The sequence below is a fragment of the Gouania willdenowi genome, chromosome 21, assembly GCF_900634775.1.
Source record: "Gouania willdenowi chromosome 21, fGouWil2.1, whole genome shotgun sequence".
NCBI classification, from domain to species: Eukaryota; Metazoa; Chordata; class Actinopteri; order Blenniiformes; family Gobiesocidae; genus Gouania; species Gouania willdenowi.
In genome coordinates this window covers 25,404,891-25,423,693 of record NC_041064.1, presented here as the reverse complement: position 1 = coordinate 25,423,693, position 18,803 = coordinate 25,404,891, and the positions used below count along the sequence as shown (strand labels likewise).

Below are 18,803 nucleotides of genomic sequence, written 5' to 3'. Positions count from 1 at the left end.
TAGATGCCTTGTTTTGCTGTGAAAAGGTTTCAATGGTTGCTAAAAGGCCAAGTATACAAGCAGAATATATTTGATAGTGCTGTATTTGCTGTGTCACTCGTGGTGAGTACTTTTGGAGTGACAGTGGGTGAAATGGCTCACTTGACTGTGAAGATTGTAGCTCTCTCCCTTCCACTTCTGTTGCTGATTATCATGCTCCCTGAAAAGCATCAGACATAATTGGTTCTTACATGATTAAAACTGGTGAATCTCATACACTGAAACTTGGACACTTAGAATCTAAATCTGAAAGAAACAGAAATGTGATGAGATGAAAAGATTCTGTAACAGATAAAAACACTTTATTTTAGATTACAGAGACTGAAAGGAGAGGGGGTACATATAGATTATACCCTCCTTCAGCATGTTTCAGTCCTAATCATCATAAACGCTTGAACATTCTCCTGCAGGCACCAAGTTAAAAGAGAATACTGGACTGTACACACAGGGGGCAATGAAAAAAAAAAAACGCACCACAGGCATTCCAGCAATACTGCAAGGCCACTGTGGGCTGGGCTCACACTGTTGAAGAACAGGTCCATGTAGAGTTCCAGGTCACATTTTGTGCCAACTCATGTGTTTTGTGCAGAATTTTGACTAAATCTTTTAAGTCTTTTTGAAAATGTCTCATCTTGTTCTTACTTCAGATGTCCTTAGTAAAATAAATTAGCACAAAAGAAATGAAAGTTCTGGCAGTGATCTGCCCATGTTTGCTTCACAGGAAAGAGGAAGGTCCATCCATCATGTGACCTCACCCTCATTCCAGTGGTTTGAGGCAGAGAAAAGAGATAATAAAGGGCGTGCTCCTGATTGAAGTCGACAGGGTCATCATCTGACACGCAGCCGTGACATCATCCACTCAAGACCCTGGCACAACCTGAACATTGGGAGACGCAAATTACAAACAAATTCCAACGCTGAATATTTGTGATGGTAAATGTGTTTCTCACCCTTCTCCGGTGAGGGCGCAACAAGCCTGGATATGCCACTGGTGGTCTTTAACAGAAGTAAGCTGGAGGCTCTGGGAAATCTCAGCAACAGACATGCAACCCTTCACATCTTGTTTGTTAGCAAAAACCAACAGTCCTGCTTTCCTCAAGTCCTGGAAGGTGATTGAAAGACAATAATAGAAATTATTTTTAGAATAATATACATTTAGAAAAACTGACTATCAAACAAAAAAGTATTAAGCTCAAAATAAGGAAAAGACAAGAAAACAATTTTCTCTAAAGATGTCAAAGAATTTGTTATCTTAAAAATCAGGAGTGTACAACAAACAAGATGTTCGTCATCACAATATGCATCTAAAACTTTTAAGGAATACATTAATTTTCATTATTTAATAGAGGTGTCCCGATCTGATATCTATATCGGATATCAATATCAGCATGAAAAAAAATATCAGAATTTTTTTTGCAATTAATTTTTTTCAATTGTATACTGTAGATATTATGTTGAAGGATAAAATGTATGTAACCAATTGGTTAATAATAAATGGGACAGTTTTTCTCATACCTACTGTTTCTGACTATTGTTCTCTGTTTGAGTAACATCACTTGATCAAGACTTTTCTAACATTCCACACTACAAAATAAGTAATTATTATTATTTAAATAAAATTTAAAAAGTAATAAAAGTATGTATATTTCATGCTGATATCGCATTGGCTGATACGCAAGGCTGCAATATCGGTATCATATCGGAAATTAATAAGTTTTATCAGGACATCCCTATTATTTATATTACATTAATTGTTTATTTACATTAAAAAGTGTGAACAGTTAAAATTTGTGCTATTCAATAAATTTATTTTAGAGAACAACTGAAGCATTTCTAAACTGATCCCAGCTTTGCCGAGGAACCAGTACTGTGTTTTTTTACTGAAAAATAACAATGCACTAAATCACAATTAAATTATAGATATAGCTTTTTAATCATTATGTAAAATGAAATAAGCATGACATTCAAATATGAATTTTACATCAGTTGATGCTTGAAAAGACAATGCTCCATCTCACTGAGTTAATTAATGAGAAACAACTCTGCTGTATACATTTTTAAAACCTCTTCTTGCTCATTATAGGAATTCTACAGCTGCAACGATTAGTCAATAAATCAGACACATAAATAATCAACAATGATGGAACATTATCCAGCTCACTGAGCTAATCAGCGATTGGAAATGTCACATGTAGCTTTAATAATTGACTAAGCCATTCACGTTTGTACAAGACAGCAGCTGTTAGCGTTTAAAGGCAGATTTCAAACAGCCGTCAAAAATTCAGTTAAGACACAAATACATCTAGACATCATGGAGATGTTAGTAAATTACTTCTAATAATGATTTATTGGCTCCCAAAGGGGAAAAAAAACCTGATGTTTAGAAATGGGTTAGGAAACATAGGAATCAATCTTTGGACTCGCAAATATTGCTTCTTCTTTAACTCACTCAGTGCCATTGACGAGATAACTTGTCATTTGCGTTTTTTCACGGGGCTTACTAGAAAACACCCTGGCGGACGTCCCTCATCAATATCTAAGCTGTGGGGTGTTGTAGTGACTAACTGTGCCCTGAAGCAGGAACGCGTGAGAATATGGCGCTACAGAGTGATATTGTGACGCATCCAGCAGCTCACAGCTCCACATACTAACACAGAACATGTGTGGACCTGAGTGGATTATCAACTAACAGGGCAAAACGGGTCATCCCTGCGTGTCGGGAGGAGGGGGGGAGGGGGAGGAAGAGGAGGAAAGGCGTTTATGAGACAGAAAATGGCGCTACGTACGAGAGTTGACGTTCCCAGCAGCGCACACTTGACCAGAGCATGTGTGGAACTCATGGATAATGTGGCAATGGTGAGATAAAACGATAAAAAAAACGGGGAACGCAGTGGCATGTCCGGGAGGAAGAGGAAGTTCCGTGTGCAGAACGACGAGAGAGAAAGTTGGAGGAACGCCAAAATACAGTAAGAAATCCATTCAACTCTGACCTATAGCAAAATAATAATAATTTTGCCATCAAAAGCCCTGTCTCAGTGTTTTTTTTTGTTTGTTTTATATAAGAAAATGTTCAGATGTTAGAATTGTCGCTAAAGCAAAAAATAGCTTTAACGTCACTGACAGGGTATTTTTTTTTTTTAGAAAAAGGCTGTTTTCTCAGCTTTTTGCTGAAACTGAAGATTTGTGTAAAACTTGCTCTATTCAACAGCTGATTACAAAAGAACGAAACGAGCCAGAAACAAATTCTTTTTTTTTTTAATGAAAGTAGAGGCTTCAATCTTTCGGATTGAAAGATTTCAGATAGTCATAGAAAATATTCTGTGGGTCTTTAAAAATCTGAATGAGTTAATGAGTGCGAGTCTAACTTTCATTTTATTACAAAGAATTATTTTTTTCAGCAGTTAAGTCAGCAGTTGACACCTCACACCCATACTAGAAACTACCAAATAACATTACTATCATTTCCCTATTTGATTTAAAAATTTAAAAAAAAAGTAAAAACAACAAAAAAGTTATAATTAATTCATTACATTTTCCAAATATTTTATTTAGAAAAAACAATTTCCAGAAAAACTTTAAAGACCGTGTAAAGCCAATTCTGACATTCTCAACACATTAAATAGGTCATAAATGTATTCCTTAACACTTATAAATTTAAATGTGGAGCTAGGCTTCAAAAACTCTATTTCGAATTTCTGTGTTCCAAATTTAAAGGGCGGGTCAGAAATCAGGGACGTGTTACGTAATGCGACCCTCATTAGCATAAACCCGACCCTGCTGCTATAGCACACCAAACTTCTGCAGCATCCAGCAGGCGCAATTTGGTCCCTAGCCAAAAACAAACCGCATATTCGAGTCAGGGGAATAAAACGCGTCCACTGGTGCCACATTTTTGTTTTTCACCTCTCGCTAGTTCTTACTGTACCTGGGAGAGATGCACATATTCGGACTCAGGTGGAGCAGACCTTTCCGCTGACACCTTGTTTGGCCCGATCCAAGCACTTTTGGAAGCACTATAAACGCTGGAGCTGCTTTTACATTGTTCTCACCCATAAACACAGTACACAGAGACAGTGCCCTTCACGCACATGGGCGTGGTTCCAGCGCCTCTAACTGACATGCTTCTAGCATCTCAGAGCATAGAGAAGTGCTTGTTCTTCCATGATTTTGAGACCTAATTTTATACTGTATACTTTGGCTATTTGGCTCTTGTGGTCAATGACACGTTTCTGTGGTGTGACAAACTCATAACACAAATTTGTTTCTGCTTTACACGGACTTTAAGGTGTACATTCACTTCTAAAAATGTTGTTTGTTCCTAATCGAGTACATTTTTTATTGGCCAATAACTTTTATTCAGTCTTCTGAAATTCACAACAATTTAAAAAAAACGCATAAAAACAAAAACATTTATATTCTTACATGTAGGATATTACATTGATACATTACAACTTAACATGATACTCACTTCATGTGCTAACATTCGGTAGAGTTCTTCTTTGGTCACTGAGATCCGTTCTCTGTCTGTGCTGTCAACCACCACAATTACAAACTATTAAAAGCAGATCAAAAGAAACAATGGTTGGTTAAAAAAGAACATTGGTTCCTAGAACAAGAAAACACATTAACCATCTGCATCTCTGGATAACGATGGCCTTAAATTAACTTATTTTTAGATTTTATTTCTAACACTAATTCTGCAAAATTCCAGTACTTTTTGGCCATTGGTCACTCTAGTTTGTTGCTGCTCATTTAAACAAGCGTTTATTGTTCAAATGTTTGAAACTATGGGTTAGCAGGGTATTACTTCTCCTGGCAGAACATCTCCCTCTCTCTAAGTCCTCGTCTTCGCTCCACACACTCGAGTGCTAAAAGGGAAGGTATCTAAGAGACTGGGGGGCGGATTCACTAAGATCTGCAATAAAGGGTAGTAAACCAGGTGCGTCCCTATATCCTTTGGTGGCGTCGTTTCCTCACCTGCTGTGAGGAATTCACTAACATTGCGGCATTAATAGCTGCGCGTATAGACGTGGTTGAGACCCTCCTATTTAAATGAACATTTTGCTTGGAGGTGAGTGCACAGAAGCACAAAATGGCATTTGACAAAGTGAAATTGGAGGCAGGCGGACTTTTCTGCCTGCTGCACAAACATTTACTAATGTAGAAAACAAAATAAACAAATAAAAGCGTACTCCGTCAGTATGTGTAACTTTGCTCAGTCCATGGAATACAGTACATCATCCAGCAGGTCTGAGATCCTGAGCAGCGCTGTGTCACACACACTCTCGTATGTAAACATTGTTCCATCGTAGGGCTAGGCAATATGAAAAAAAAACTCATCAAGATTTTTTCTTTGTAAAATCACGATCACAATTTTAAACAATATTTTTCATTCAGATCATTTAGACTATTTTAAAGTTATTTACTAATAAAACTAACCAATTCACCTACTTAAAACCATCGCCCGAAAAAGGAAAAAAGGATAAAAGAGCATTTAAGTCATGGTAGTTTTCAAACATTTTTAAAAATGTATGTAAGCAATTTTTAAAACTGGTTCCAAGTACAACTAGCATCAAACAAAAAGACTGACGAGTCATTTTAGTCACACAGTCTTTTTTTGCTTAAAGGTATTGTGGTGGATGTTATCTTGGCTTCAAATTCTGGGTGGATCATCAAGACTATTGGTCCTCCATTCTGGTGATATGTTTACTTAAGGCCATCGTACATGCTCGTCCCTAGCATGTTTTTGCTTGTTGCACATGCGCACTTTTCACTTACCGGTGGGAAAAGTGCACATCTTTTTTTGGAAAGTAATCTTGTATGAGCGATGCCGACATCAACTTGTAAACAGAGCTGTGCACGAGGAAAACTGGGCTCGTGCACGCTTTCTCGCAGACGTTTAATAGGCGTTCCCTCTTGGGAGCAGGTAATGTGTTGAGCATGTGCATTTTTTCAAAAAGTGGAGAGGGTGTTTCTTTTCTAAACTTCAGGAAAATCCTCCTCTATACCTTTAACAAAAATGGTGTAGCAGTAGCAACACTTGCTACATAACAAAGCAGCATATCAGTCTGGTGATTTCTAATTGTTTTTGAGGTAACACATATGCTAATAAAAACCTACTTTAAAGCAGTCTTATGAACCCCTCATTTCACATAGTTTGGACAATCATATATTTTACAAGATAAAACGTTACTGCTTCGGTTACATTAGGTCTGGGTGATATGGACCAATATTCATATCTCAATATTTTTCCTCAAAATGGTGAAATAAACTAAATTTATTTTTACTTTTTTTCAACAGTTTTACAAGAAAAACAATAATGGGTCAAAGTCAGTGGATAAAAATGCCATAAAGACCATTTTATTAATCACTAGACACTCAATATCAATATTTTGAGGCACTTTTGACTTTTTCCTTCATTGAGGCTGAAATGTGTGGTTAAATTCTGTAGTTGCTAAATCACAGTCAGGGCACTGTCCCTTTAAGAGTTGTGCAAATAGCTCTGTGAGCTCCTGCAGCGGAGCAGAGTTAGGCCCCCTATGTGCCCTTGATCCACGGCTTCGCCGAAGCCTGTATCCAAGCGGTTAGGATATTACCCATAATTCTTTGCAGTTGAGGTTTTGCACCGACGTCACTGAAACCCCGTGGGTTTTGTTTATCCATCTGCGGGTCCTCTGTGCCGAAAAAAAATGTGCTTTTATGTGTAAATACAATCAAGGTTTGCTATATTACTTGGAAAAAAGCATAAATATGTGATGAAGCATTACAGTGATTTATGCACCGGTATTTACGGACATTCTATGCAAACAATTTCATAACTTTTTTGTGCAATCATTCATATAACATCCAATTTAAACTTTACACTTGTACAATAAACTTAGGATGAATAAAAAAATAAACTATAAAAACCAGATACCAGTTAGTTACCCACTCTACATTTAAAATTACAACTACCTCAAATAAATTACTAATAACCATTATACATTTCTTTTAACGTGTGTGGATCAACTCATTAAATATTTACTTTTTGCCCCACAGGGCTGATGAAATGACCTTCAATTTTATTTGGTGTACTTTTAAATATTTCTGACCCTGTAATAAAGGCTTTTTCTATTTTTGCAAATGATGAGTGCATGGACTGTATCTTTTTATGATGTTAAAGCTGCAGTTTTCGGCTGAAATTGTACACTACTTTTGTTTTTGCTCTAAAGTTTCCTGTTGCGTACAATTTTCTTTTGAATTTTCAAATTTTCCTCGATAGTCTGCTTGATGGAATGTTTACAAATCTTAAATTAAATATGCAAATGTTTCTTTATTTAAAATCACTACAATTGGGCATTAAAACCTTAAATCTGACTTGCTGCTACCTGTAGAAACTCTATAAAATTATTTGTACAATGGGATAAACTGTGAACCACTTCTTTATCAATAATTGTTCAGTATGATTACCATTTATTCCAACAAACAAACTGAACTGAATATGCATCCCTATTTAATTTATATTTTACTCTCGAAATCGATCTAAGCGTTGTCACAATATTAAAATTTCACACTCGAACGGCATAACAAATAAATTCAAATCATAAAATGAAATGTAATTATGTTCAGAGAGATGTGCTTGTAAAGTAGTGGCGCAGAAACCTGGGCAAAATGTCACAGATATGACGCAGCGGTGCAAGTCAATGACGTAAACCGCATTGTCCCAATTCTGCAATTTTTGCACATCTGTAACCTGCGCGCTTGAACCCTTCATACACTTATAACAAGTGCACACTTCATAGAGGAGCGTAGGGTGCAGTGTGAGTATTGGGACAGGGCCACTCAACACTCAGAACTGATGGAGTTTAACAGAGGACAGACTGACATCTGCACTGAACCTCCGATAGGCAGCCACTAACATAGAGCACACACTGTGCGGACACACAGCTGTGTGTCCGCACACTAAAAGAGAGGGAGGGGGCTGTGGGGAAGCGGAGCGTATTTTCTGCGGTGATTGAGCTCTGATTACCGTTATTCTTTGGTGTGTCTGTAGTACTAACATGAGCCTGAGTAGTAAATGGTGTGATTTGCCAGAGGAAAAAACCCCTTGGATGTGCTGTGTATGTCACACATGGCACTGACACGGCACCACGAGGGATAAACTGTGCACTACAAATGGTTCTACGATCTCCATGAATTGGCAGATTGTCATGTTTTTATCCTTAATTATGTCAGATCGCCAGTGTTTGGAATAACGGTGTTTAAAGTAACGGCGTTAGGTAACGCCGTTTGTTTTGCAGTAACGGGGTAATCTAACTAATTACTTTTTACGGCGCTACAACGCCGTTATCGTTACTGAACGTTAAATGTGGTGCGTTACATGTGGTGCGTTACATGCATTGATTAAATAAAATGTTATCCGAAAGCATCCCCGGCTTCTGACTCGACTGTTGTGAGGTGGGTTAAAAACAAGGTGAGCGATTATGATTGGCTTAGGCTGCGTCATGTTTCATGGTAGCCAATCAGAGCCAGTGTTTTTACACATGTGCCAGCAAGAGGAGGTGGGTTAAAAACAAGGTGAGCGATTATAATTGGCTAAGGCGACGTGCCAGCACCCGCAACACACACACACACACAGAGCAGATTGGATGAAGCAGCAGAGATTGTGAGCGTGGTGCAGTCTGATGAAAATTTGACATTTTTAAGGTGGCGATACAAACACTACTTTAAATTAATTGTGGTCAAAGGCAAGAACGTACATGTGAAGTGTTCATTATATCCAGGAGTGAAGACTTTGTCCACATCTGTTGTAAGCGCCTCAAATTTAATGAAGCACCTCACGATACACGCATCTAAAAAATGTGAATTCTTTGACATAGAGCAACTTTTTTCTTTTTTTTCTTTTAATAGTAACGCAAATAGTTACTTTCCTTGGTAATGAGTTACTTTTATTATAGCTGTAATTTAGTTACTAACGCAGTTACTTTTTTGAACAAGTAGTGAGTATCTATAACTAATTACTTTTTTAAAGTAACGTTCCCAACACTGCAGATCGCACACCCTTATTTTATTGCAGCGTAAATTACTCAGCTAATCAGCCAATTCCTTACCATCAACATGCCACAAATGTTTGATGGTCAAAACATGGAGAGGAAGACACAGGAGGTCAATGGAGCGGTGCGTCCGGAGCGACATCCATGGAGCTTTGCGCACAGCGACTCTCTGCACCACAGCGGACACACACACACCGGACTCTACACGCGCTGCCTAGTATTAGTCCAGCTGTTTCTCTCCCTCACACACACATATTTTACTCTGCAGTTTCGCATTCAGTGGCTGTTAATATTGACTATTGTTTTATTTAAATTGTTTTTGTATACGAGAAAGGTGAACTGGAGCCTTTTTTTCTTTATCTCAGCTGTGTTTTGTGTCAACATTTACTGCAGCGATGATATCTGTGTGTGAGTTTGCACCTGCCTGTGGGTCGTATTATTTTCAGAGCAGAAACAGTCACCGCAAACAGTTCCAGGTTTGATGAATTGCATTGCGCCCACTGCTTTAATGTATCTGCATTTCCCCCTCCCATTTTTTACGCCCCTTATTAGATGCGCCTAAAAGACATCAGAATGAAATGCGCTAAATGGATTGTGGGCGCATGTGACGTACTGAACACGTGCAATTCCCTGGGCACGTAAAGTGAAATTTAGACACGTAATATCCCTAAACCTTTAGTGAATACAACCCGGAAAGTCTGTAGAGCCCCTCATGCTACGCATGCAGCCAAAAGAACTGGTAAGGAGTTTCTGTGCTCTTGGTTGCACTTTGGCATACTACCCCTTACAGCTAAGACTGGTGAGGGGTTTCATTTTGTTTAGGAAAGTGAGTCATGAACCTTTTTGTTCATTTGTAAATATTTCAAGAGGAGGCTGTAACACACAGCACAAAACAAAGAGTTAATACCTCTGTGTTTGTGTAATATGTGTTCCACGATGACCTAAGTGACTCCTGGCCACCAATGTCCCACATCAAGAAATGAGTGTTGTTAACGACAATCTCCTCCACGTTGCTTCCAATTGTAGGGGATGTATGTACAACCTCATTCATTGAACTGAAGAATTAAAACAGAAGAAAACTCTCATTAAGTTACAGATAGCAAACGATATTAAACAAATTACATATGAATTAGGAACAAATAGGTGGTGAATGTGGATACTTACAACTGGTAAAGGATTGTTGTCTTGCCGGCATTGTCCAGACCCACAATAATGACTTTGTGTTCTAAAAGTCAAAAGAGAAACAAGAGTTCACAGAGCAGCAGATGAGTGACACCATTGTGTGAGCTAATTGCTGAGGACTGACTAATTTGTCTGCCCAAAAGATACCATTGAATTAAAACTCCATTGACTAGATCCAACTTCCAACAGTGGCCCATTTGTGCTTCAACACTTTGCTTGCTACAAAAACCCCTGGAGCTTCACACATGGCTGAGACTTTGTGGAGCTGTGAGCAGCATATATTGACACAGATCACAGTGTTTAAAAAACCGAACAGTTCCTATCTTTTGTGATAACTGGTTGAATGACTTTAATAAAATCTTTACAAATATGTCTGGTGTAATGACACTCAACAAATCTAGGTCCCAATCGACCTACAATAGAGCATTTAAGATCTACTAAAAACTGAATTCAGTTACTTTTTGATACTCCTGCCTTGTTAAGTGTATATAGTTATTACAAACATAAAGAGGACTCAGTAAATATTTTCAAAAGCAAACTCTTGATACTTAACACAGAATTAAACAAGCTGTGACACCCAGTTAAACTAACAGCAGCTGTGATGACAGCACAGTGTGTCTCTGTAACAGATGTGCCATTACATGCAAAAACTAAAAAAAAGAAGAAAAAGGTGTAAAGTGTCAGTTAGAGCTGAGTGTTATCTTGCCATTGATACAACAATGTATCTAAGACAGTATAAACACTGGAGAATTTCGGGAATGTGTCAATATCTTGTCCAACATAAGTGAGTTAATCACTCAAATGCCCAATTTGTATTGTTTCTTCATAAATAACAAATTGTGTAAAAACATGAGGACGAGCACTGCGTTGTCACAAATCAGAGGAAATAACAGGATAGCAGAATGTTCCCTCTGAAGATGGATGATGAAAGGGTTTTGCTTCAAACTGACAATGGATTTTCATACATTTAAAAGTTGGAGGCAGCCGCCCACGCCTAAACTCATCCTTGTCTCGCACGTCCAGGTTTTTTCTACATTCACCCAAAACATTGAAAATCACTACTAAATCTGTCAAAAAAAGAGAACATCAGCAGAAGGTGAATATTATTTTTCTATAATTGCAGTAATCCACTGTTAAGGAAGCTTTGTACAAAAGTCACCAAAAGTCTCTCCCAATACTGCAAGAGAAGAAGAACAGCGTGAATTCCTAAAACAGCAGTGTACATTAGTCCATAGTAATATATATATAATGTATAATGTATATAATATATAATGTGGAGTGGTAGGAGACACACATTATCTAATTAATTAGAGGCTTTGTAATTAATTAATCTAAATTAATTGCATAACAATATTTGACACAAGAAGCACTGTTTTCCAATTTGAATGGATTTTGGTATATGATTAAATCAATTCTTTAGCATAGAAATAATGAACAGCAAAAGGCAATTTCTCAAATCTGGAACTTCTGGAATGTTCAACAACAATGATAATGAATGTGCAGCTGCAGCATCCCAAAACTAATTTTTTTGACTTTTATCAACTACACCTTTAAACATAATGATTATGATTTCCTTTGATAAAGCACTTTCAATCAACTCCTGTGCAGGCTGTTCAAACATTCAAACACAAACTAAACAAACATTTAAAACAACTATGGTAATGACACAAAGAGTAAGCAAGTGGATCTTTGGTATTGCTTTAAAAGCACTACAGAGCATGACTGCCTTATAGGAAGACTGTTCCATTGCTTAGGTGCCTGGATAAAAAAACTCTTGCGAGTCGGTATTTTCCTGACCCTATAGGAACACTCATAAGTAGGCTTTACACCGATCTGATTGGCTATATCGGATCGGCCGATATTTTGCATTTTATGCAATTAATGCGATTGGCTGTAATGTCTTAATCCGCCAATCCGACCAATGACGTCACTCTTGCGATGATACGGAGCGTGATGTGAACAACAATAAAGGTTTTTAAATTTAGAATCATTAGCTGCTGGATTTAAGCTAACATGTCCGTGGTGTGGCATTTCTTCAACGTGTCAGATAAAACTCGACCCATTTGCAATCTGCAGTACCTTGTGGGGTGTTTCTGCAAAATGTTTTAATACGTCAAATTTAATCAGGCATCTGAATAAGGAACACAAGGAGGAACGTGCCGAGGTCACGAAACGGAGCATGGAAAAAAAAAAAAAGAGCACACTGAAACGGATGCTCATGCAAAGCACTTTAGACAGTCGTATAGCCATGACAACGAGAAGGCTCGGGGTGGAACAAGGAAACTTATGGAGTTTTTCGTGCTGGCCGACCTGCCATTAAATATTGTTGAGAATCCCACATTTCAATATTTGCTGTCCTACTTTGATCCACGCTACCTCCTCCGGGGCACACATACAATTATCTCCACAGATAATGGTCTGAATAGCTACACCGGGATGTGTATTCGCAAAGGGTTCATGGGGTCTATTAGAGAACATTATAAAAATCATGCAACCATTTTAAGAGCACACAAGGGGAATATGCTCATCCACTGCATCTGTCTCTGATGTGATCCCATCCGTAAAGGCCTTCAAATGGTTCCTGAGCAGAAATGCTCCATCAGATCATGGTGTGGGGACCACAAAAGCTGAACTGCTTAGAGCTGTAACCAGGAGAGTTGGTGGGTTTGAAGAAGAGCCCCTCTACAACTTGGCTACTCTATTAGATCAAAGGTGAGGAAAACACAGTCTATAAAAATCTGCAAATTTTTTTTAATAAAACAATGTATTGCAGATAAACCTAACACCTGATTTGAATAGCAAACATGTTCTGTTAATTGCATAAATTCTTATCATCTCTTATATACTTTGTAGGGATGCACCGAATATTCGGTGGCCAAATATATTCGGCTGAAGATTGCAAAAAAAAGCCGCCTTCGGTTTAGTGCGTTAAAAGCAAAGCCAAATAGTAGCGTGTGACGCAATCAATGTGCAGTGATTTGGAGTCGGAAAAGCGTGTGCTCGTTGCTGCAGAACCAGAGCAGCAGGTCCTCCTTTCCACACAAACACAGCCAGACTCTCCCCTTTCCGCTTACAGCTCTCTGTTGACCGTCACCGCGTAAAAGTTGGAAGCTGTCCAATTCCACAACCGAGTCCGTTGTTAGCTCTGTGAGCCAGGAATCTGTAAACATCTCCATCGTTTCCTCCTTACACTACACTGGGTGTCGCTGCATAGGATGGTGGAGCATTAGCATAAACTGCTAACAGCTGATGAGAGTAAACAATGGGTCTGTGGCTGCAAGCAGTGACTCCCAACACGATTGGCAGCAGAAAAAGTAGTGCAGTTTGGGCGTCCAGTAGTGCAGTTTGCATTTGCATATATGGCAATAAAGTATAATATATATTCTATATTAACCCGCAGTGTTGTTTTCGCTGTTAGATAGTTGGAGAGGGAGGAGCTCACATTCTAGGAGGCGTGCTAGGTGACATCACCTGCCAACGTGGGCAAACTCCAACTCGCCCGTTTGGAGCTGACCTATCAAAATATGGAATCACAAGGAAGGGAGGAAACAGAACTTTTTCAACTTTGGCTCTCTGAATGAGGCTAAAGGGATGTATATCACTATAGCAAAACCATTATAAAGTGATTTTTTCATCATACCTTCCCTTTAATGCACTTTAGTTGTTTTTGGAATGCATGTATTGTTTTATTTGAAGGGCTCATATGAATGAAAAACTTTGTTGTGCTTTTTTTTGAAAAGCAAAGATTACTGGAATATTTTAAAAATGTCATAATGTTAAATAAACATTTACTTTATTTAAAAAAAACTTGTCTAAAAATGTATTCTAGCCTATTTATGCACTATTAAAAAAAAAATAGTGAAAAACTTAACGACCGCATTCGATATTTGGTATAGCGTTTATATTTTATTTGGCTTTTTTTCAAAACTTCAACCTAAAAGTAAACATATGCCAGGGCAAAAAATATATATTGACATACAACATATTTTCTTAGGTTTATCATAATAAAAAAGGAACACGGGTGTAGCCACTGCTATAACCCATCTGGTAAGACCTGCAGCTTCCTTCACGGTGCATGAGGGACCTGTCAGCACAAAACTGTTCATACGCCACTTTGACACAATATGGAGGACAAAAAAATAAAAACATTGATTTTGGTCGCAGTGTCGAGCCCTGATTCTGGAAGAGATTTTAATTGTGTGGGAACAGATTAATTTAACCACCAATGTGCTGGTTAAACATGCCTGTTTTATGTGTGGCAAGAAATGAGCAAATGTCATGTGTTGACCACATGATCATGAGTTATCAAATTCAGGTTACTTTTTGTAGCCTTTCAAATACATTAACTAAAAAAAAAATTCTTTATATAACATTGAGTTCATGTAAACTGAGATGCATAAGAATTTGAAGATGCAAGATACTGTTTTATTTCTTGATGTCAATTTATTTTATTTGAAACTATTTTTGAAGTTTCCATTTACATGATCATTATACAGTAAATCACATCAAATTAAATCAAACATTATTCTATATAATTTTAACTGTATAGAATTTAATACACTGTATTGTCTTCATTGAGAAGGTATTTTTTTGGCTCCAGGAAGACTTTAATCCAGGTGAGATGAGGTTAAATGGTTCCTTGTAGAGTAAAGGTTGCAGACCCCTGACCAGGGGAAGAGGGTGAGGAGACCCCACCATAAGAGCTGGACCCTCTGAATTTAATTCCATGGGGTAAAACTATGCAGATGTTAAGTTGGTTATGCTACTGTTAAGTTAATTCAAGTACAGCCTTTCTGCAAAAAAAAAAAAAAAAAATAAATAAATAACCGCTTTGCTTTGTTTTTTTTTGTTTTTTTTAAATTGTCACATCTTCTTTTAAAAATCTATAAATTATAATACACTGGTTACTTCTGAAGTATTCAATTGGAATAAACAATTTAATTACAGTGAGTTTTTATACCCATTATTTCCGTCTCCAGTTATTTTGGTTTGACCTGACTGATCTTTGAACTCATGTCTGGCCTCCAGAGGTTATTGGTGTTTTAGCCTTATCTCTGTCAGTTTGGGGCATGGCAAAGGTTGTAAATTGTTGGCAAAAATGCTTGAGAAAAGCTTTTGTTAATACTCTGTAGTACACAAGTGTATACAGTAAATGAACAACAAGTTTTGTATTGCAATGTATTCCATTAATCACTATTTACAATGTATTATAATATCTTTTTAATACTTGAAACAATATTTGTATTATGTGATTGTACCATATCAAAATACTGCACTAAACCCAACCCAAAGATTTTAGTGTGATTTTTTTGGTTTAACTGCATTAGGGGATTCAAAGTCTTACATGAATGCTAATGAGCAGTTTCTCCTACAACATACTTGATTAAATTAACAAGGCACCAGTATACATTTGTAGTGTTTTAATCAATATCAGAATGTGCAAGTATTGTTAATTATTGCCTCTAAACAGGCACTTTTTAATTGTCTCTCTTAGTATGTCTGCTATGTGATGATAGACTCACAATATGTCATACCATTCTGAGGGCTTAGAATAGGATTAAATGCCCACAAACAAAATGGATAGATTGAAGGATTGATGTTTAGATCAGCTGTCTTGTGTTATGATGACCACTACGGAATTACTTTTTTTTTTTTACTTGAATGTGACAATTGTAAATCATCTTGGATGCCAGTTTAATCATAAAGAAATGAATTCTAAGCGGTCTGAAATCTTGGTTTTGTATTGATAGGACAAAGAATGACCCTATCGGTACAAAGTCAATATGTTTCACAATGTCATTTATTGATCCTCAAGACTGACATCCAGCTGAGGAAGCTCAACGCAGTTTACTCTATTTACTTACCCACTAGAGGCATAATATGGGCAACACGGGCTTGATGACTGAATCACACGTCAGTGTTCATGTTACACTGGTTTCACAATGACTTACCTTAGTCAAGATCACAAGACTGGGATGGACCTGGTTTCACTTACCCCTACATAAATAATCTAACAACATTTTACAGCAGGGTCCAGGGATCAAACTTCAACAAAACTGAGACGAACTGTAAAAACCAGTTACGATTGGTAAGACTACTAGTACTGAGTCTACTGACTTACAAGACAAGAACAACAGAGACATGTATACTGTATAATGCGATGTGAGAGGTTTTCATTCAAAGAGCAGACGCCGGCTTAAAACTACTGGTCACCTTGCTAACTAGTTACAGACAGTCCTGTATTGTTTGTTTTGTTTTGGGGTTATTTAGCAGCATTTCTTATATATTCATACAAAACATGGCATGACTCTTAACCACATCCTTATACGAACAGTGTTAAAATTTAGGAACTGAAAAGTGATGGCAAACCAGTTCACTTAAAAAAATGAACCGTATTAAGTGTTACCCATGTTTACCTCATGACTCAAGCAGTTGTTAAAATGCTTTACTCGAATATGAAAAGTTCATACAAACTAATTAAAGAATAATTGTAATTATAGAAACACTTTAAAGACCTCCTTTACTTCCAGCTACTGCCGGAAGTCGATCACTTGTCAACGAGGAAACCAACAAAGCCGAAACACTGTGCCTACTTTGTCCCCTCATTTCATATACATATGACAAACCATAGCTCCATACTCTTACCTTGATGATTAAACAGCCTCCATAGCTTTGTAAATAGTATCCCCATGGCCGCTAACGATGTATTTTGATGCCAGTTTGTAGGAATCCGTTGCACCTTGCCTGCTAGCTAGCTAGCTCGCTAGCATTGACGATAGACAGTCAGTGCTGTCAACTTCACCAAACGAGCTTTTGACTACAGCGACAAAGAGCTGTCATGGTGTTTAAACATCACCCACACCCTTTGGTGTCCTGACCCTAACTGTGTCTACACTCGGTGAAAGAAACCTGAGGTGTGATGGTAAGTTTAAAGATAGAAATGATGCCAAAACGCTAGCAAGTGTAGCAGCTTGGTTTGTATCAGCTGGCGTTGCGCCGTCGGCCTGAGCTTCGTCTTCTTCTTCTTCTTTTAATGTGGTTTATTGCAGTTTGCTCCTCTTCCATGGAGCATTACCGCCACCTACTGGGCTGGAACTGGAACGAGATTAGGCAGGTACAGTCTAAAGCAGGGGCTGCAACCTTTACTCTCAAAAGAGCCATTTTGCCTAATCTCGCCTGGATTAAAGTCCTCCTGGAGACAAACAAAAAACAAACAAACAAAAAACATTCTCAATAAAGACAATACAGTGTTATTATTCTATACAGTTAAAATAATATCAAATACTTGTATGAGTTAATGGATTTGAAGGGCTACAAAAAAAATAACTTGAATTTGATGACATGTGAGAGATCATGTCGGTCAACACATGCTAATAGCTAATTTCTTGCAACAAATCAAGCATGCATTCATTAAGCCGACATGTTGGCAATTAAATAAATCTTCTCCCACACAATTAAAATCTCTATTTTCTTCCAAAATAGTGTTTTTGTTGGTTTAGTTTCTTACCAGGGATTTAAAACTTAAGGTTAGTCACAGGTGCAGGAAAGTTGATGGTCTGTAGATGTTGCAGGAGGTGAAGTAGGATGGTGGCAAAGTTATTGCACAATGTGATTCATTTTTAGGGAAACCAATTTATTTATCATCATTTTATTTTAAGTTATTGTCATTAATCATCAATACCATATTTTTTTAAACGCTACAAGGAGCCATTGCAAAAGAGTGAAAGAGCCACATGTGGCTCCAGAGCCGCAGGTTGCAGACCCCTGGTCTAAAGTCTATCCTAAATTCTTCAGATTAATTCTTAGTTCTCTACAAAAACCTAAATACAATCCCGACTATCTCTTTATCTTCTTTGTTAAATTAAAAAAACACCCTTTGTTCTCTCAACTGTCTCCTTCAATGTTCTTCTCTCCACCTCATATTGTTTACATTCCATCATAACATGTTGTACCATCTCAAGCATCCCACACTGTTCACATTTCCCATCTTTATTCTTTCCTATCTGAATAAATGTCCCATTTAATCCAGTGTGTCCAATTCTTAACTGTGTCATTATAGTTTCTGTTTATGTATTGCCAAATTCCCAATATTCTTGCCACCCTTTTATTATGTTTCTTAACTAGTGTTCTCTCCTCAGATTTGCTCAACTTAACTGAAAATTCTACTATTTGTGATTTGAGAGATTGCTTAACTAAAATGTCCACATTCTCATTTCCTTCAATGCCAACATGAGCTGGAACCCAGACAAAACTCACATTCCCTCCTGTTTTCTGGATTTCATATATTAAACTGTGTATTTTAAAATATATATATATATATATGTCATTGATAATATACTTGTGAGGGCTGCCCAGCTATCTGATGCTATCACTGCCTTCCTCACTTCATATACATTGTAACACCATTATTATTACTATTAACTTTTTCACTTCCGATACGATGCCGATATTGCAACTTTAAGTGTTGGTTGATACCGGTATCGATATGATACGATAGCACGAATCATACATACTAATATTACTTATTTTTGTAGTGTGGAATGTTAGAAA

At 37.5% G+C, this 18,803-nt stretch overlaps 1 protein-coding gene across 1 annotated transcript; it reads right to left on the bottom strand.

Moving 5' to 3' along the window:
* Positions 1-324: 324 nt before the first annotated feature.
* arl5a (ADP-ribosylation factor-like 5A) lies at positions 325-17,280 on the bottom strand. The gene is made up of 6 exons (XM_028435551.1): positions 16,899-17,280; positions 10,236-10,296; positions 9,979-10,126; positions 4,508-4,591; positions 990-1,141; positions 325-916 (listed from the first exon to the last, which is right to left on the bottom strand). Exons 1-6 carry the CDS (start codon positions 16,942-16,944, stop codon positions 868-870), a joined length of 540 nt encoding a protein of 179 aa, XP_028291352.1. The 5' UTR covers positions 16,945-17,280; the 3' UTR covers positions 325-867.
* Positions 17,281-18,803: the final 1,523 nt, after the last annotated feature.